Source organism: Mytilus trossulus, chromosome 2, assembly GCF_036588685.1.
Source record: "Mytilus trossulus isolate FHL-02 chromosome 2, PNRI_Mtr1.1.1.hap1, whole genome shotgun sequence".
In the NCBI taxonomy this organism is placed as follows: Eukaryota; Metazoa; Mollusca; class Bivalvia; order Mytilida; family Mytilidae; genus Mytilus; species Mytilus trossulus.
This window is the reverse complement of record NC_086374.1, coordinates 73,269,813-73,291,657: the sequence shown is the minus strand read 5'-3', so window position 1 is coordinate 73,291,657 and position 21,845 is coordinate 73,269,813. Positions and strand designations below refer to the sequence as shown.

General features: G+C 31.4%; 2 protein-coding genes across 4 annotated transcripts; one reads left to right on the top strand and one right to left on the bottom strand.

Annotated features, from left to right (window-relative positions):
• The first annotated feature begins 674 nt into the window (after nucleotides 1–674).
• On the top strand, nucleotides 675–20,025 carry LOC134707967 (anaphase-promoting complex subunit 13-like). 2 transcript variants are annotated; one of them, XM_063568156.1, is made up of 2 exons: nucleotides 675–693; nucleotides 19,560–20,025. In XM_063568156.1, the coding sequence occupies exon 2, from the start codon at nucleotides 19,568–19,570 to the stop codon at nucleotides 19,793–19,795; it is 228 nt and encodes a 75-aa protein (XP_063424226.1). In that variant the 5' UTR covers nucleotides 675–693; nucleotides 19,560–19,567; the 3' UTR covers nucleotides 19,796–20,025. The 2 variants fall into 2 exon arrangements, with proteins under 2 accessions (XP_063424226.1, XP_063424225.1); XM_063568155.1 differs by lacking the exon at nucleotides 675–693 and adding an exon at nucleotides 17,017–17,162.
• Nucleotides 2,468–17,065, bottom strand: LOC134707966 (outer dynein arm-docking complex subunit 3-like). 2 transcript variants are annotated; one of them, XM_063568152.1, is made up of 13 exons: nucleotides 16,846–17,065; nucleotides 14,616–14,737; nucleotides 14,031–14,108; nucleotides 13,431–13,610; nucleotides 12,718–12,822; nucleotides 12,086–12,334; nucleotides 11,700–11,843; nucleotides 10,988–11,148; nucleotides 10,236–10,392; nucleotides 9,461–9,478; nucleotides 4,632–4,787; nucleotides 4,036–4,123; nucleotides 2,468–3,317 (listed from the first exon to the last, which is right to left on the bottom strand). In XM_063568152.1, exons 1-13 carry the CDS (start codon nucleotides 16,925–16,927, stop codon nucleotides 3,190–3,192), a joined length of 1,668 nt encoding a protein of 555 aa, XP_063424222.1. In that variant the 5' UTR covers nucleotides 16,928–17,065; the 3' UTR covers nucleotides 2,468–3,189. The 2 variants fall into 2 exon arrangements, with proteins under 2 accessions (XP_063424222.1, XP_063424224.1); XM_063568154.1 differs by lacking the exon at nucleotides 9,461–9,478 and having other exon boundaries at nucleotides 16,846–17,064.
• Nucleotides 20,026–21,845: the final 1,820 nt, after the last annotated feature.

The following is a 21,845-nucleotide window of genomic DNA, read 5'->3' as shown; positions in this document are numbered from 1 at the left end:
CGCTCATAGCACAGCTTTTTATTTTTATTGGTATTCATATTAATTTTGTTATCAGTAAATTAAACCCATACTTAATATTATTATTATACATACATATTTACATGGACATTCACGGTACTACAATCTGTGGATATCTTTATTTAGAATTGCACAGGGACGTTTTTCCAGGTTAAAGTAGGGTATCACATTTTTTAAGCATCATATTTCAGTGTCACCCAATAATCAGTCAGTCTGGTCCTATACCCACTTCTCCAAAATCCCTTATCAATATCTTTTCAATAAATATATGCCATCGTGCACCACATATTTATTTTTAATCTGAATTAGGTTTGGGTTCACTTAACAAATCGTTGAATTTGGTGTCATATGTGTATTTGAAAATTTTCCTATACCCTTATTTCGAAAATTCTTAAATTACTGAAATTTTCTCAGGATCTCTTATATATAATGCCATTGTGGGCACTGCCAGACTAACATATACATTAATATCTGTCATCTAACACAATCAATGTAGTTGACCTATAGAAAAGGGTATTTAGAAACAAAACTACCATTGTCCAATCAGCCATGAATTAATAAATGCTCATTTCGTACACCAAAATTATGTTACATATGAAATAATTTGCTTACAACATCTGAGAAAATGATGTAAAAACGTAAACTAAACATTGACCAATAAACCATGAAAATAAGGTTAAGTCCAGATGCTTCCAACTAAACAAACAAGTACACCATGCAATCATTACATACACCAAATGCAATTAATCTACTAGTATTACTTAAGGAGTTGAAAGTCATGTTACTGCCGAATCCATGCATGATATGAGGTTTATGTTAGGTAAACCCTGTCCGACCGACATGTAGACTTTATCCTATCACTCATAAGTAAAAAATGTATGTGATAAAATAATTAGTATTTGTAGGTAGCAGCTGAGGTCATATGACAAACAGAAACTTCAAAACACACAGGTTTCCATTCTCAATGTCATCGCTTACATACAAGATAGTCAGGCCCTCTATCTTCTGACATATAAAGCTTTATAAAAAAAAATGTACACAGCCGCTGCCAGATTAGTATCCTATGAGAACATGATTTATCTAATGATTATGATTACTGGTTTTGAAATAGCTTTCAGTAAATGTGAGTCATCTTTAATTGGTACTTTGATTCAATCATTGTAATATTATTTTTTTGTGCTTCTTTAACCCTTTTTTGGGTGTGCCCCTAGTCAGAAACCTAAATTAATTTGCTGCTGCCTATTAAATCTGTTTATTTCGTCCATTGTTGTGTCATTAATCATGGTTTGGCTTTTAGATTGTATATTGAATTGTTTCATACTTTTTAATGCCAGACCTTTTTTGCTTACTAAACAGTAAAGGTTTAGCTCATTGTTGAAGGCCTTACACTGACCTATAATTGCTCTAATCCATGTCATTATAACTCTGTTGTATCCTTGGCATCATAACACATCTACTTATTACTCAAGAGTTAACTCTGATTTGTGCTTACATGAGCAACACAACAGATGTCAGATGTGGAGCAGGTACTGATTATCCTTCTAGCACTTATGAGAACCCCACGATGTCAGATCTGGAGCAGGTACTGATTATCCTTCTAGCACTTATGAGAACCCCACGATGTCAGATCTGGAGCAGGTACTGATTATCCTTCTAGCACTTATGAGAACCCCACGATGTCAGATCTGGAGCAGGTACTGATTATCCTTCTAGCACTTATGAGAACCCCACGATGTCAGATCTAGGGCAGGTACAACTTGCCCTTTTAGCACTCATGAGAACCCGGCCACGATGTCAGATCTAGGGCAGGTACTGCTTACCCTTCTAGCACTCATAAGAACCCCACGATGTCAGATCTGCAGCAGGTACTGCTTACTCTTCTAGCACTCACGAGAACCCCACGATGTCAGATCTAGAGCAGGTACGGCTTATCCTTCTAGCACTCACGAGAACCCCACAAAGTCAGATCTGGAGCAGGTACTGCTTACCCTTCTAGCACTCATGAGAACCCCACGATGTCAGATCTAGGGCAGGTACAACTTACCCTTCTAGCACTCACGAGAACCCCACGATGTCAGATCTGGAGCAGGTACTGCTTACCCTTCTAGCACTCATGAGAACCCCACGATGTCAGATCTAGGGCAGGTACAACTTACCCTTCTAGCACTCATGAGAACCCCACGATGTCAGATCTGGAGCAGGTACTGCTTACCCTTCTAGCACTCATGAGAACCCCACGATGTCAGATCTAGGGCAGGTACAACTTACCCTTCTAGCACTCATGAGAACCCCACGATGTCAGATCTGGAGCAGGTACTGCTTACCCTTCTAGCACTCATGAGAACCCCACCCCCTCTTTGGTAGTTCTTTTGTGGTGTTTGTGTTGTATATCAGATTTAAAAGTTAGACTTCCTATTCTGATATCCTTGATCTAGTTACACAATTCACAAAGGTTTCAAAATCATTTATTCAAATATTTTTAGTTTTTTAAATAGTAACATGATCACAGAGATTTTTAACATAATAAAATAGTACATAAATGTCTAATAAAAATAACAACATTTTAAGAATTAAAACAATTTGGCTTTTCTCCAATATAATTTAAAGCCATTATATTAGATTTTTTTTTCAATTTCTTTTTTTTGTTGGTTAAAAGTCATCTAAATTACAATATACTTGTTCTAATTGTTTATGTGTCCATTATGTGCAACAAAATTTGAGCTCACATCAATCAAATGGTCTAAAAACTTTTACTATCATCATAAAATAAAATAAATAATTGTTCAAAGGTATGTTTTTATACAATAGTAACACAAATTCAGCTCTTATTTCATAGTTCCTGAAACTAAATTGTACCTCTTTTTTTTGTCAGAATTTTATTACAAAAACACTGATTAAAATATGGGATACATAAAATCTATCAAGATTTGACAACAAACATTTGGATGTATTCAAAAGTGATGAATAGATATTTCAAATTAACCATTTGCTCTTTTTTTTTCAAAAGTTTAAAACAGATTTCACTTCTCTCCTGAATTATTTCATAGATTTAATCTGTCCAAATACAATTTTAAGGCATCCATAAATTGCCTTTAATACAATGTTCATAACCAGCAGCTTGTAACAAATTTGAAGAGAAAACAGTCACTGTCTGTAAGATATTTGACTCATTTATTTAGTCTTCTTCTTCTTTTTGGTTGTTCTACGTTTGGTTTTAGAGTCTACTATAAACTGAGATTGTTTCTTAATTGCATTTCTGTTCGGAACTTCTCCATCATCTTCACCGCTGTCTTCGTCATCTGTAAAAATAAAATATATAATTAACTTTCTATACATATGTAAATGCAAGTGATCTCTATAATTTACAGTAGAAGAAAAATTAAAGCCATTTTGAATGACAACTTATCCCCTCTCATGATTATTTTAAATTCAAATTCTAAATATTTAATACCAACTGTAGCCTGTAAGTCCAGGGTTGTCGTTTTTTGCTGTTTTACATATTTTTTTACATAAATTAGGTTGTTATTTTTCTCTTTGAATTGTTTAACCTTTGGGGCCTTTTAGGTCAATCAGTGTGAACCTGTGTCCATTCACAATGGTTACCATCGCACAAAGAGTCCAACAACATCAAATCATGAAATGTAATAGTTAATAAAAAAGCTGAGTCCAATAAATTTTACAAGAATTGTCATATCAAAATGAGAGTATGGTATGGTTAATAGAATGTGATGACTCAGTTTGAAAGTTTTAATACAAGATAAAATGTGTAACAGACAGATGATTACTTTTACTTTGCCCCTGATGCATTTGACACGGAACAAAAATAAAACAAACTGATACATACCTTCAAATACAGCATCCCCTCGTTCTTTCTGTGGTAATTTAACTCTTGTGTTATGTGATGACTCAGTTTGAAAGTTTTAATACAAGATAAAATGTGTAACAGACAGATGATTACTTTTACTTTGCCCCTGATGCATTTGACACGGAACAAAAATAAAACAAACTGATACATACCTTCAAATACAGCATCCCCTCGTTCTTTCTGTGGTAATTTAACTCTTGTGTTATGTGTCGGTAATTTAGAATCAAAACTAGCATGATACTGAAATAAACAAAAAACTAAATTGAGCTTTTGTTTTAATGACAAAAAAGTACAAGAAACATCTGTTCACCAATTAACAATAAACAAAAGATTTTTTTGCTGTCAGATTAGTGTAAGATATCTATAACTTCAGAAGTTTAGAAGGAGATTTCATATAAAAAAAATGTTTTACCTTGAAAACTATGTAAGCAACTTTATCTTATTTTATGGTTATCTTTCACCACTCTCATGTAAGAGAAATTTCAAACATAAATAGGACATAACAGTTATTTCAAATAAATTCATGTTGTTGAAATTAACAGCATTAAGCCAAGACCAAATTGACACAAAAAAACTTGACAATTTCAAATTAAACCTAGAAAGTTGTCACATCAGTGAGCCCTGATCATAAAATCACTAAAGGGGGATACCTGGTTTAGTTCTACATTAATTAAAAGTGTTATTATTAACAAATCTAAATGCCCCTCTTCACAATACTGTCTTAATCAGCCCTACTATGAATTCTTACCTCTTCCTCCTCCATCTGTTTGAAGACTTCATTCAGATCTTTACCATCTAACTCCTCTAATAATTTCAGTAGCTTCTCCTCACATGTTGATAACTGATCTAGGACATATTCATCTGATGTCTGTGGTATCTTGGCAGTAGGCACATGACCTTTGGTCTATAATGAAAACAATGTCATTGATTAAAATGATCATAGTTATGCTCATCAAGATTTTCATTAGTATGCAAATTAATTGTAGTAAAAATGAATAAAAATAAAATGTCCTATTCCAAAGAAGAAAAGTCTATCAATCAATATAAAATTTATTCTATCTGAAACTTTATTAAATTTTCTTAATTTGAGGTCAACAGAGAGCCCTTGAAAGTATGAATGCTTTTTTTTTTTATATCTTTCTATCCTGATATACTAAATACCATATGATAGATCTCAAAGCTTTTATTCAGATCCACTTTTCCAAACAAAGCCTTGGTTGAATGATACTACCTACAAACATGATGTTTTATCCTGGATCTTTCTTAATAATCATGTGGTTAACTAACGTTCTTTAACATAAATAACACATTCAAATTGATCTTGTATCAATTTTGTTCCCAATATTTTTTTTGTTTAAGGTAATTTTCTTAATTTGAGGTCAACAGAGAGCCCTTGAAAGTATGAATGCTTTATTTTATATCTTTCTATCTGTACAAGTAATATGAATACACTTTGAGCATTGAATGGAGTATCAAGCCTCAGAATGAAACTGAAAAGGTCTTGTTGTATTTTGAATTGCTTCTCACTAGATCTCACTTTCAGTACAATGCATTATATTTTCTCTACAGAAAGAGCAAATAAATTGAGAGGAGAATCAAAGAATGCAAACCTACTTTGTACAGAATTACTACTAATAAATGTATGTTTACATATATCATATCACTACAGACTGGAAATAAGATAACTATTTACATAGGGGTTCAAATATACATGTACAAGTCAAAGGTCTAGGACTATTTAATGTTGTAACCAGATGCTCCGCAGGGCGTAGCTTTATACAACCGCAGAGGTTGAACCCTGAACGGTTGGGGCAAGTATGGACACAACATTCAAGCTGGATTCAGCTCTAAATTTGGATTGTGATTAAATAGTTGACACAGCATAGGTTTCTGACACAGAATGAATGTGTTCTAATGAACTTAAATTTTTTGTTTTCTCTTAGAGCAATTCACTATGCTGTTGAATATTAATCCTCTCAAAAAAATGTTTGAAGAAATTTTCTTTTTATTTATGAAATTTCAAATGAGAAAAATTGAACCCAATTTTTTTAATCACATCCCCCTTTCCCTTATTCCAAAACTAATCTCAATTAAAATTTCTAATGGAATTTGCAACAATAACTACTCATTTAAATACATCATAATATATTAAGATGTAAAAAAACTGCTTGTTATCACTGAATGGTAAAGATTATTTTAATTTATCAGTTGGTAGTAAAAAGTGAATATACATTGTATATTGTATATAACAAAGATTTAAGTTGATTCTGGACAAAGAAAGATAACTCCAATTAAAAAATATTCTTGCTATTGCACTATATTGTGAAATTAGATATTTCTTGTTGATTCTGGACAAAGAAAGATAACTCCAATTAAAAAAAATCTTGCTATTGCACAATATTGTGAAATTAGATATTTCTTGTCGATTCTGAACAAAGAAAGATAACTCAAATTAAAAAAAAATCTTGCTATTGCACAATATTGTGAAATTAGATATTTCTTGCAAACTATTCTGGACAAAGAAAGATAACTCTAATTAAAAAAATATTTGCTATTTCACAATATAGTGCAATTAGATATTTCTTGCCATTGCGCAATACTGTGCAATTGAAAAGACTTGCTATTGCACAATACTTAATATAATAATTTTAGATCCTGATTTGGACCAACTTGAAAACTGGGCCCATAATCAAAAATCTAAGAACATGTTTGGATTCAGCATATCAAAGAACCCCAAGATTTCATCTTTTGTTAAAATCAAACTAAGTTTAATTTTGGACCCTTTGGACTTTAATGTAGACCAATTTGAAAACAGGACCAAAAATGAAGAATCTACATACACAGTTAGATTTGGCATATCAAAGAACCCCATATATTCAATTTTTGATGAAATCAAACAAAGTTTAATTTTGGACCCCGATTTGGACCAACTTGAAAACGGGGCAATAATCAAGAACCTAAGTACATTTTTAGATTCAGCATATCAAAGAACCTAACCGATTCATTTTTTGTCAAAATCAAACTAAGTTTAATTTAAGACCCTTTGGACCTTAATGTAGACCAATTTGAAAACGGGACCAAAAGTTAAGAATTTACATACAGAGTTAATTTCAGCATATCAAAGAACCCCAATTATTCAATTTTGATGAAATCAAACAAAGTTTAATTTTGGACCTTTTGGGACCCTTATTTCTAAACTGTTGGGACCAAATCTCCCAAAATCAATACCAACCTTCCTTTTATGGTCATAAACCTTGTGTTTAAATTTCATAGATTTCAATTTACTTATACTAACGTTATAGTGCAAAAACCAAGAAAAATGCTTATTTGGGCCCTTTTTTGGCCCCTAATTCCTAAACTGTTGAAACCAAAACTCCCAAAAACAATCCCAACCTTTCTTTTGTGGTCATAAACCTTGTGTCAAAATTTCATAGATTTCTTTTAGCTTAAACTAAAGTTATAGTGCGAAAACCAAGAAAATGCTTATTTGGGCCCTTTTTGGCCCCTAATTCTTAAAATGTTGGGACCAAAACTCCCAAAATCAATACCAACCTTCCTTTTGTGGTCATAAACCTTGTGTTAAAATTTCATAGATTTCTATTCACTTTTACTAAAGTTAGAGTGCGAAAACTAAAAGTATTCGGACGACGACGACGACGACGACGACGCCAGTATGATAGCAATATACGACGAAAATTTTTTCAAATTTTGCGGTCGTATAAAAACTAACAATATTTGTCTGTCTCATAATTTCAAATTGTTATTCCATTCACAGATAACTATCTCTAATAAAATTTAAGTGAAACCCTTAGGAACAGCATTCATCTTTTATCTAATATCTTGCTTGGAAAGTTAGTAGAAACCTTAAAATACCAATGCATGAAACAATTTGCTGCTTTAAATTTCAGTACTGATGTGTATTTTTGCATAATCAAGCAAGTTCTACAAATAAACCAAGCCTTAAAATTTAAAAAAAAAAGTCAGCATTATGGAAAAATTCTTTTTATTTTCAAACAGCAAAGTCCCAAATAAAACATTTTTGTATTAAAATCATCTGATATAACATGATTTTGGTAAGAGTAAAAGAAAGAGAAGCTGCTCTACCCAATCTTAATATGTATATCAACTGACCCCAGAAGCTAAAGATTTAATATGCTCAAGGCTTGAATGGCTTTAAAAGACAATCAACATAGAGCGATAAAAAAAACTTTGATGGAAGAATAACTAAACAACAGAGGCAGGGATCTCCATGGATGAAAATTGAACCATGGAGGAACTTTCACCATTACAAACCGTGTCTATGCTGTACAGTGTAACGCGATCAGAAGTATTTTATCCCTCCATACAGGGAATGGTGAACATGCTAATTCATTGCTTATTTAAATTATATTTATTTGTATTTTCATTATAGAATTAGAAGTATCAATATTTTCATTTATTGCCGTTTTTAACCATTCAAATGCCAAGTCTTCATGGTCCCCCCTTAGTCGAGAATGACCAAAAGCTGTCATGAAGGTCCCCATGTAGATTTCTTGTATTTTATTTTTGGTAATTATTATGGCGGTTAAAAATCATATGATGTGCCATCATGTGGAGCTTATTTTTCATGGACACTGTCAAATTCAGAACCCATTACCGGTATGGCTGATTTGCAGCAACAACAAAACGATTCGTACAGGTTATGTAAAAGGTTAAAGAGATTTGTAAAGCAAACGTTGACAAATGAAGAGGTTTTTAATGACTTTATCTGGCAAATTGATGCTGTGCAACATGCATCTTTCGAGTCTGAATAGAAACCGGAAACGCGGATGTATCAATTTGATTGTAATATACGAAATGAATTCGGAATTACGATACGATATTTCTATATAGGAAATATTTATAGTTTTTACTTTTAAACTTTTAAAGTAATTTTAAATTATCGTAACAGCAGTACTCGAGTTATTTGCGATGAAATAATATTTACTGTTTCCGTCTTATTTTGTACTTCTTAAAAAAGGGGGATGCTGATTGCGTAAGTCAAAATAAAGCACGTGTTCGACTTGTTAAACTTTTTTTTGTAACTGGATTATTAATTAATTTATTTAATCTAAATTATCATAATCATTTGCTGAAACTTAGTTGATTAATTCGACAATTGGTCGTCTATCCTCAGATAGTATTTTCCTGTCTGGTTTGTTGATCTACCTGTACAAGCTCAGGTACAAGTGATTAGCGATCTTAATCCGGATATCCCTCAGGCGTTAGAACTGTATTGGATTATAACATAAAAAGCCTAAGGGTTATGCAATTACATGCATTTGATTATAATTGATAAAAAAAATGGCGTCGGGCTACAAAAAACGATGAAGTTTTAAACGATGGCGGAAGACAGTTAACGATGGCGCAAGGCAATTTAACGATGGCGCGAGTCATTTGACGATGGCGCAAGACATTTGAACGATGGCGGTGCGCCATCTTTAAACAGGCCATGGAGATCCCTGCAGAGGAACATAAAATCACGGAAGAACTAATTTTTGTCTATCAAACTTAACAATTCAATTGTAACATAAACATTTCTACAGGATTCTATACTACCTTTCTCTTATATTCTGCCTGTAGTTTATCATAAAAATATTGAATATATAAATTCTAAATATATAATCATATACAGATGGTTAAGGTTACCATGGAGATTAAAAAAAAACTTACTTTATAACTCTGAAATTGTCAAATTCATAGTTCAATATCAAATTATTTAAATAGTGATTTGAATAAAAAATATTCAGAATTTGAGCATCTGGAATACTTACTATTTTTTATATCTAATTTTGACACAACTTCACTTTTTGTTATTTGAAATATAGTGCTTAAGATGGCACAACACCAGCAATTTAGCATTACATAAAAACCAACTAATATTTTCAGGTTATTCAAGTGTTCTTTCCATAAATGTTTAAATCCTGATACTACTTTTTTTTTAAAGTGCTGTAACACTATCATATTCACAGCACAGTACTACATTACAAAAGAACATTTTCCACAAAAATGGCAAAAGGTGTGGAGTTGTCTCAGAACTTTTTTCATATCTTTTATACAAATGAGAAAATAAGAAATATGAACTGTATTTATTGTTATGACTAAAAATAAATATTTGCAGTTTCCATATAAACCTTTTACAACATTTTATTTAAACAAGAAAATTCAGATGAAGCTTTCAACTGATACCATTAAAAAAAACTGATTATATAAATTTTCAGGGAGAACACAGCAAAATCTAGCATAAACTATCTGAAACCAAAACTTTACAATTCCTTTAATTCAGCATTAAAACAAAGACCTCAGTTGAATATACCCTTCTGTAGAAACTTACAGCTTTAAGAAGATATAACTTGTCTGTTAAATGTTCCACCCCAGCCTTGACGGACACCATTATTGTACTATTCCTCTGTAACTCCTCCTCAGCATCACCTCGTCTATCCTCCTCTTTCTGTAAATGGCCCTGGAAATCTTCAAGCATTCTTTCTCCACTACAATATCAAATTTAAACAATTTCAAATCTGAACTAAATTTTCTAACTCAAAATCAAGCCATAATTAATAATTGATATACAAGTAAGTAGGTATGGTATGATTGCTAATGAGACAACAGCTACCCACAGGAGACCAAAAGATAAAGATTTTAAGAAGCAGCTCTAGGTGAATATTTTTGTGCATTTAAAGTGGTTCTCATTGGGGTCTAAGCGTGACATGTGAAAGTCGAATTATTGTGCTGTGAAAAAAGGAAATGGGGTCTAGCGGGACCTGGGAAATTACGAAAAATGAGAATTGCTTAAGTACATAGCGTAAGCGGGATACGGGAATCTGTCAAAACATAAGCAGGATCCAGGATCAGAACCCCCCAATGCGACCCCCTTTAAATCAAAATATGGTTTAGAACAACTTCAAATCAAAATGCAATGAAAGGTTGGACCAGACCCTGGCTGAAGACCCTAGAAGGGTTAGGTGATTGGTAGTTCTTTTAAGTCTCAGGTAGGTTTTTTTTATTGACATTTGTGCTTGATTATTATTTGAAGGAGATATGGTCTTCCAGGTGTTCACTCTGTGGTTATCACAGACATCTTACCTTGACAATTTAGCATCACCAGAATATTTCATTTCTTCAAATTCTTGTTGTAATTTCTCCTTATCCTCCTTCAGTCTTGTTATACCCTTTTCATTATCTTTCTGCAGATTTTCAAGATGTTTTGTAGTATCTCCTTGGTTTTCAAAACGCCTTACAACTTCCTGTAAACATTTACAATCAATTGTTTATTCGTTGGTATTTGCTAAATATCAGGTAATGTATCAACTATTTACTAAGTTTGAATTAATTGCTTCTCTTTTGATTTCAATTCTTTCATATCTGAATAGTTGCTCTTTCTCCCATATTATAAATTGTACTAAAGTTCTAATGAAAACATAAACAAAAGTGGCCTTGATGAACTTTTCTGATAAGTTAGTCAATCACACCATTTAGATTGCATGTTTTTTAATGTTTATACTAACTGTTGTATCATTGGCGACTGAATATGCTATGTAGCTTATTAAAATTATCTGAGTTCAATATGTGTTCAGCAATAAATAATTGATTACTGTGCCATAAATTGTTAATTATTGTTGGCTGATTGTATTGAAAAACAAATAACTGTTGTATTGCATGCTGTCCTGTGATGTTTAAACTGGTTTAAAAACAGAACTGTTATGAAATAAACAAATTTATCTTCTTTTTTTTCAATTGCTGTTAATCTAATGAAAATATCCAACAGTTAAAATGATAAACTGTATGTGTAATTTACCATTGTATCAGAAACACCAGTTGCTTCTTTAATTCTTCTGAAAGCTTCTTCATATGATGTAATCTTTTGTTGTTGTTCTTCACCCTGTAAGGCTTGTTTCTCCTGTGGTGTTAGTTCATCTTGTTGTATAGACCCTCTCTGTTGCTACAGTGTTAAGAATTGAACAGATGTACATATGCATAAATATACTTCTCTGTTAGTCAAGTTAAAATGAAATTTAACTAATTTGATCTATTTATGATAAATTTTGAAATTAACAACATGTCTTTTTTTCAATCTTTTATTTGTTTTGTTTTTGATCTTTATAAGATATATATTTGAAAATTATAAGACAAAAATTATGATTTCCTAAAAATGTATCTCCTGAAGGGAAATAACAATCTTACAATTCTTCTTTCTATTCTTTCATGTTGTATTTTCTTTTCCTCAGCTTCTTTCTTCATTTTCTGTAATTCTATTTCTCTCTGTTTCCTTTCTGAGTATACAATCTTTTCATGTTTAGCTAATTCTTCCTGTGCTGCTGTTTTAGAGATCTGAGCATCATCATGCATGGCTTTGAGTTCCTTTAATTCTGCTTTGACACTTCTGATCTCACACTCCATTGAGTCCAATACACTTGGGAATTTTTCTGCTTCCTGTAACAATCAAAGCATTACAATTCCTTAAGTAAATAATAGACTTAAAAAGAATGAAACTAAAGTGGAAATGTTTTTTTCTCTCAAAGTACTGTTGCCTCTAAGACTTGTACGCTGCTTCTCTCTTATGGGACATAACAACATAAAATGCTAATGCTCGGTAGAGTTATTTTGTTTATAAAAAAATCTGTATTTTATATATCTTCTGAAATACTTGTTTTTCTAACGATAGAAACATTATATTGAACATTTTGAATATTGTCTTAAAGGTTTAAGATCGAGTCAGAAAATTTATTTCAAATAACATTACAGTTCACTTAAACATAAACCACTTTATAGCCATAACCACTTCATCACAAGTTGGTTAACATTGTTACACTTACCACACATAATTTTCTATTAATATCCTGGTAAATCCTGTACAAATGTGTGGCTTCATCCATCTTCAGTTTTGTTTTGTCATAACTGTTTTCCAGGTATCTAAGGGTCTGAAAAAACAACTCAATAAATATATTATCTCCCTTTGAAGGTTTTATCATTGAATTTGCTTATTTCTTTAATAAAGAATTAAAAAAAGTCTATGTGCAAAAATTGATACTTCATGTACACAAAGATGCAAGATGCTAGCCGCTATTCTAAGCAAACGAAAAGTTGCTAAAAAAACCCAGAATTTATAATAAAGAAATATCAAAGAATGTAATATATGTCTAGGCAATGTTTTAAATTACAACAGTAGTTTTGTATCGCAAGGACAAAAGTGGGAGCTGAGGCTCAGAAAATATTTTTTGCATTAAACAACAAAAAACTAAATCAAAAATACTGATTTACTGCATCTATGATTTTAAACAATTCACAATACTAGGACCCAGAAATAAGAATTACAGTAAAATTGAATGCAAACTAAATGAAATGTTATCAATTAGTCATTTACATCTGTATTGCCTTCAAAATGTATTGCAGTCTCTATTATCTATGTTTTCCCCCCACTAAATGCTGTTTTATTAATTTTTTCTGCTTTATTTGACAGCCTGGGTGCCCCCTAAAAAACCCTAATGACATATATGTGATTTGTTACTGCATATTAATATCAATCTACCTGAGCATCAACCGATTCTCCTTTATCTGTAGAGACAGCATCAGCTGAGTCTTTCTGCATCTGATCATAACGGGTCTGTAAGATTTCTATCTTTTTTTGTTTCTGGGCAGACTGGTGTTTCAATGCATTTAGTTTCTTCTTTGAATCACATAATTTGTGTTTCATTACTGTAATTGCTTGCTACAAACAAATAAATAATTTGACAATAGTTTATATTTTTTGTATAGTCAATGTTAAACTCACTTCATATGCAAGTTTTTTTTTTTATTAAATTCTGATTGTATGTTTTGCAATAGAAGCTTGAGACCTTTTATAACTTTGGATAAAACCTAACAGAATTATTCTTCTAAAGTTTTTTTTAGACATTCAGACGATCGTCCCATGAGGAAAAATCTATTAGCCACCAAGGGTTCTCTGCATTTCAAACAAGAATATCTGTGTGGTTTGACGTGGTCAACTTCAACAGGTCTCTATTTATTGTTGATATATATTTTGCTTATAATTCTGTTTAGTACAATGCAATGATGATCATCCACATTTTTCAGCTATCATTTCTGATAAGTTTTGAAAGATATATATTATTTTACAATTGATACTTACATCTCCAGTTTTATTTTTGAATTCAGCTCTCTGTACAGGTTTGTCTTGGAAAGCTTTATTAATGACATGCTGATCTTGCTGCAATTTAAAATAAAATATTAAATTATAATTATACAAATAAAAAGAGAAATAGTGACTGAATCTAACATTATGAAATCGAAGACTGTAAAACAGGGTAATCTCACACATCAAACAGTAAAATATCCAGTTTCTAGCTTGTTTGAGATGGCATGAAATCTCATTACTGGGTGACAGAGTCTTGTATTTTTTTAATTTTTTTTTTACAAATGTCTAAAACTCTGATGATCATGATGATAAAGTGAACAACATGAAAAAAGAAACAAAAATAACTGGAATTGAAATTTCAACAAAAAAGTTTTACAATATATACATGCAATGTTGTGCTGTGAAATATATTCAAGGCTTAATTACCATAATAATTTATATGAAGCAAATAACCTGATAGTGATATAGCAAGTTGATTCATTTTACAAGTAAGAACCTCAAATAACATCAAACACCAAACCAAAAGTTGAAAAAAGCTAGAATATGTTAAGACAGGTAATGGAACTATGTTATACTTACAGACAAGGAATCACTAAGTTTCTTTCTTAATTCTTTATCTTCTTTTCTTAGTTTTGTGACAGTGTCTTGATTGTGTTTCATAGCATGTTGAGATGTCTCATAGTATGCCTTTCGATCACCCTCTACAAAATGTACATAGAACAATTATTAAACAATATTCAAATATTACCAGTTTGGTTATTTCTTTTTATGTACACTTTTATAAATTAAAAGTTTGATAAACAGAAGGATAAATATTTTGGGTAGTGCTGGGAATTGATATTATTTTCGAATGTAGGACAGAAAGTCACAGGACAAAAAGTCACAGACAAAAAGTCACGGACAAAAAGTCACAGGACAAAAAGTCACAATTCATTTTTTCTGATTATTTTCTTTGAATAAAAAATGCTTAATTTTACAAAAACATTTTTGTATTTTTCTTGAAGTATTGTATATTAACCAACTTTATAAGCAAAATTTATCAAAAAAATATCAAAGATGATCAAATAATTGTTAAGAAAACAAAATGTCAAAGTAGATTGGCACTTGAATGGCTTCATAGTGCCAAGAAATATGTCCTTTGTATGATTAAATTAAATAAATCTTCATTTTTCAAGTAAAAAGATATATTTCATTGACTTTAATATGAATATATGTATTAAAAAGTAAATGTTTCAAGATATTTCTCTTATATATTCAAACAATTGTCAAAAAATGTTTGTGACTTTTTGTCCTGTGACTTTTTGTCCTATCAAATCTGTGACTTTATGTCCTGTGACTTTTTGTCCTGTGACTTTCTGTCCGTTTACCTTATTTTCTTACACATATATAAGATCAAGTGGGCATCACAAAGCCTGAAAGGTTCCAGTAAAATTTTAATGCTATAATACAAAATATCTGACACTACAAGTCAAATCGGCACCTGGTCAAATCGGCACCCATAGAAAAAGTCAAATCGGCACCTGGTCAAATCGGCATCCAAAAATATTTGATATTATATATGTAGAAATGATTTTAAAATGTATAAATTCTTGATCTATTTTGGGGTTTGGATTTTATCAAGGATTTGTATAGTTAGTATAACTATACAAATCCTTGGATTTTATCATGCATTAAATGTACATCATTAAATTAAAAAAACATCAAGCAGTTAGAAAACATAGGTTAATTATTTAAAGTTTTCCAAACATTCTATCACTGATGTTTTGATAAGTAACTCTACAGTAGAATGTTAAAGGTATTTATAAATGTTTTATTTTTCTAAAACTTCATAAGAAACTAAGAAGCCCTTACACAAGCTAAATGTTTAACAATGAGACAAATAGAAGCAATAGAATGGAAAACTATGAGTCCCTTTCAATAATTTCATGCAAAATAATTAGCAATTCAAGGTGTTTTTTCAGGAGAGTTTAAACAGCATTAAACCAACAATCCTGCAAAATGTTCAACTGTTAAAAAGTGCATAAAAAATATCCAGTACTGTACCTCATATATCATTGCAAGGATTTGTATAGTGATAACTATACAAATCCTTGATCATTGTATATATAACTAAAATACGCATTTAGTTAAGAGAAATATATGTATATACATCAACTCCAAAAAATGTGAATAAAATTAAGTGAATATTTCTGGACAACCCCTTCCTTATTTTTACTGTTTTTCCTGAAATTACTGTTAAAATATGTATATTAAACAAATCTAACATGGGTGCCGAATTGACTATATAAAGTGCCAATTTAACCAGGTGCCAATTTGACTAGGTGCCGATTTGACTATACTGAGTGCCAATTTGACCGGGTGCCGATTTAACCAGGTGCCGATTTGACTAGAATTCCAATGGAAAAGGGATTGTTGTAGCTATGGTACATCAATGTCCAACATGCACATTTCCAAATTATTTTTATAGTGATAAAGTTAAGGTGTATAGTGTAAAGAGTAAAGTAAATATCTTATCCCTAGAAATCAGTTTTTCTTGAATTTACAATCCATACCAGTACAAAAAAAAACTGTTTTGTACTGGTATGCCGTATGGATAGTAAACCCCATATTGACAGAAACAAGTGCCTGTGATTCAAATCTATTCCAAAAAAATAACTTTAATAATTTAGTCATGCCGTAAGAATTAATAAAGTCCATATCAGAGTAATTTCTGTGCCATAAACATGGCCATATTGACACAATATTTGTAAAGAATAATTTTTGGACCTGAATTATTGTCAAATCATATATTTTTTTAGTCTCGTCTCACCAAGGAGTGCGATCTTTGCCTTGAGTTCTTCAATTTGTTCCTGAACAGGCCGCTGCATAACGGCGTTTCCTCCAACCGGCATCTTGATGATTATAGACGGACAATCTTTCGCACAGTTTGTTGTCCTATTTTAAGTTTGTTGGTGCGTCTCCAAGGTGCCCTCGAAGTGCGCAGGTCCAAGTGGAGCTAACTCTACATGATGAATTATCTCCCTTGAACGAAGAATCAAATACATTGTTTTTATTTTTAAAGTTTATAGATTAAATAAAACAACAACTGTATTATATTCTCCAACTTATATATCAGAATAAATAGTAGTAAGTACTGTCATTGGGTCCCTGTTAAAATTTAGTAAGGATAACAAAACCTTTTCAGTTGTTGTCAAAATAACTTTTATTCTAGTCAAATCGGCACCTGGTTAAATCGGCACCTTATGTCATTTCGGCACAAAAGAAATAGTTTAATTTAAACTTATATTATTTGCTGAAATGTGCAAAAGGGATGAGGCACAAGTTAATCATGTTAATCATACAGTCTTCTTAAAAAATATATATGTGGAATAAGATTGAGAATGGAAATGGGGAAATATTTTATGTCAATGCCTATTTTTTCAGTAAAATGAACACATGCACTTGTTTCTATCCATAGGAAGGTCGACTATCCATATAAATAGGACACTTTTCTCAGCCTCAGTTTTCAACAACAAACCTGAACTATATTTTTCGGTCTCACTAATTAGCGACAACAATAATTTTAGCGACAAGAAGCGACAACAAAAATTAATTTAGCGACAACAAGCAACAAGAAACTATTTAGCGACAAGAAAACATTTTTTTTTAATTAAAATTAATTATTGCAATATAAATTAAAAGAGTATGCAAAAGAAAATAATTTAAGCGACAAGAAAGTTAAAATTGATAGAAAAAAATGAAACATTATATTTACATATTTATTTTATCATCTATTGTGTATAAATGCCAGTATTACGTTTAATTATTGTATTAAGAGATTACTTTTCCTTGTGTGTTTAGAACATATTATTTATCTTATGATTTTTTTTTTAAAACTCTGCAATATATATTAAGCTCGCAAAATGAATTATTTGTGCATCATTGTCCTGAAAATATTGACACATATTGTGAAATACAAAGAACTGAAATTAAACAAGAGGAAAAGAAAATTGAAATGTGAATGTTTTCATCTTTTTATTTGTTTATTGACTCATTAAACGATATTTATCATGTTTATGCATATTGATTGAAGATGAAAGGAAATTAATGACAATCTTGAGTTTTCAACAGGTGTTCACTATTCACAATGATTGTATATTCTGGCACGTGTAATTGTATAGTCTGACGCGTGTTCAAAGTTGAAGGTGTTAATTGGATGTTATTGTAGCAATTAAACAGGGGACACGTGCGTCGTTAATCCCATTTGATGTTCCACATTGTGTGTACTGTTAATACCTTAGGGTGAAGCCACTAATGTTGTTCCTATCAAAAACAATAAATTAAACAGTTAGAAAGGAAAAAATATTTCACGTTTTTGTTTAAATAAATCCTTCAAAGGAAAGTTGACCATTTTTTTGTTTTTGTTTCAATTTTATAGAGTGTGCATCTTTGCTCTACCAAGCTGACTGAAGCCATTATACACAAGAAACCAAAATTAAAATAATACAAGACTAACAAAGGCCAGAGGCTCCTGACTTTGGACAGGCGCAAAAATGCGGCGGGGTTAAACATGTTTGTGAGATCTCAACCCTCCCCCTCAACCTCTAGCCAAATGTAGAAAAGTAAACGCATAACAATTCGCACATTCTGACTGAAAGATTAAGATAATACATTATCTTATACATATTCTTCATATTTAAAAATAAAAAAAAGAAGCTCAATCTCTTTCTTCTTCACAAATGTTTAATTTCTTCATCTACCCATATACTAATATAAACTTCACAATCTCTTTCTTCCTCACAAATGTTTCATTTCTTCGTCTATCTATATAATAAAACATTTTAATTAGACATAGACTATCTGCATGAAATTTATAAAAAAAAACATAAGACTACATACAAATTTCTTTATATCTAATAAAAAAAAATGTTTTCTTGACGCTTGTTGTCGCTTCTTGACGCTTGTTGTCGCTAATTAGTGAGACCCATTTTTTTCGTCTTTGTTGAATAATAATTTCATTATTTATCATTATTACAAGTATATTATTCAGTACATATGAAAGAATTAAGCAACAAAACTTTAGAAGATTTAAGTTTAATAAATCTAGCGTGTATACGTGCATTGCTGTTTGTCATGTAACAATAACACAATTTAACCGTAGCCTCAATAATTATTGTTACATTCGTAATAAATCATTTCCTTACCCAACTTTGCATTCCGGCAATTAGTTTCCAATGTAACAATAATACTTTTATTAATGTTACATTTCCATGTAACCATAGCCAGTGCCTATAATGAAATTTTTACGAATAAAACGAAAAAGTAAGTCTGCCCATAAATGATTGATATTTGAAAGAAATTATATATTGTGTACATGTGTTCATTGTAAATGTAAACCAGAATGTGTATAGATTTCTCTGTTAATATAACAGTTACAAATCTCTTCTATGCTTGACACATACACATATGTATATAAAAAAAAAACCAGCAATTTTTTATGTACATAAAGACTTTTTTAATATTCTTAGTCGTTTTTTTTTGTAGACAACAAAATGGACAGTGAAGTTTGTAGAGACGGAAGATTAATGGACTTAGTGGATGAAGAATGGAGAAAAGATAAACTACCAATGGAGGATATCAATGTTCCACAGATGGAATTACCAGAACTAGAACCAGATAATGGACCAACCAACGAGACACTTACTGAACAGGAACAAAAGTGGACAGACTTAGGATTATCAGTTTTACATGAACAACCACCAACTACAACCAACAATTAGATGAATAAGAATAAATCTTGGTGTATTTCTCAAATGACCATCAAATCTTCATACATGTAATAGATAACAAGGGAGCTGTTAGGCAATGACGATGAAATTCTACTTGCATATACAATGTAGCAGATCAATACAACATGGAGACAAAATTGGAAAAATTATCATTTTCTTCCTTGAGTGTTACACATGTATAGCACAAAATATATGAAATAAAAAAAATCAACTATTCTAAATTGATTATTCACACTTTGATTAACAGTACCAACATAAAAATCTGCAAAATTTCACTAATATTGTGAAATCAAAGTGAGGAATACACCTCTAGTGAAATAAACTTACATTTTATTAAAGTTTTAAACCAATCTGTTTAGAGATGTCCAACAATTGGAAGTTCTTTTCACCTGTCTCAAATTATTTTTTGAATAAAATAATAATCTTACACCGATTCCAAGCATACAAAGTTTGATTCTTTTTTTCTGAATTTCGGAGATATTTAACAACTACATGTACCAGTTTACTTCTGATTACATAATCTTAATATCAGTCAGACAGACATGAACTCCTTACAATTATTCCATACACCAAATATAGCCGGGCTATTGCTTTTAGCATACAAGAAACAGACCAAACCATAAATAAAAAATCTAGAACTGACCAATTAACCATGAAATGAGGTCAATATCAAATGAACCATACCAAATAGATAGGCACATCTATGATCTTTGTAATCATACATACATCAAATTTATATGACCCTATTGCATGAAGTATCTGAAACAGACTTAATCAGGAAACCTTGGGAAAATTAGGTAAAAGTCTGATGAACTTTGCCAGACAGACATGTACTGGTACACCTTGTTTTCATTTTATACACTTATTAAGAATCACATAACCTTGATCTTTGATCACTGATCCATTAACCATAAAAATGAGATCAAGGGAAGATGATACCTGTTTGACAGACATGTTGACCTTACAATCATTCCATACATCAAATAAAGTGGAACTACATTGTACTGCTTACAGCTTCTGATCACATAAACTAACCTTGGTCACTGATCCATGAAATGAAGTGTAAGTCTTTCTGACTAACATGTAAACTTGCAAGGAATCCATTTACCATACCTCATGTACATAGTTATCTTACTTTGATAATGAGTAATTCACATTGCAAACAAGTATTCTGCCAGTATTGCATGTTACATGTTGTCTGATCTTTGGTTGGGTTGTAGTCTCTTAAACATATTCCTAATTTCCATTTTCATTTTTATCGTCCCCTACTGGTTAAAAATTCATTGTATTGGAACAAAAATTCTAACTTGATCTATAACTTGTCATGGTGTAAACAATATGTCAAAAAAATATCAAGACAATATCTTTAAAGACTGACATAAAACAAGAATGTGTCCAAAGTACACAGATGCCCCACTCGCACTATCATTTACCATGTTCAATGGACCGTGAAATTGGGTACAATTAGATGGAACATTTGTACTAAGTTTCAAGTTGATTGGACTTCAGCTTTATCAAAAACTACCTTGACCAAAAACTTTTAACCTGAAGCGGGACAGACGGACGGACAGACAGACAGACCAGAAAGCATAATGCCCCTCTACTATCGTAAGTGGGGCATAGGTGGGGCTTAATAATGTTGAAACGGATTAAGTGAATTATTTAAGTCCAAGGACCATAACTGCATAAAATCAGACTGGAACAAAATTTGAACTTGAACTGACTTGCCAAGATAAAACTATATACCAAATATCAAATCAATATCTTCAATTATGAAGAAATACAGTTTGGAATACGGGATTTGCTGGACTGACAGATGGACAGACAGACAGACGGATGGACAGAGTGGAAACTTCATCAGGACAGGGTTTAATAAAAATATATACACCTTCAGCACCTAGAATCTATAACTCAAGGTCATCTTGTGTTAACTAGACATTGAGACACTGAATATTTAATTTTTAGGTGTTTGCACTTCTGGAAGATTTTTTTGGTTAAGAAAAAGCAAAATGCTTCAACAAAACCCTATAGTTCAATAATG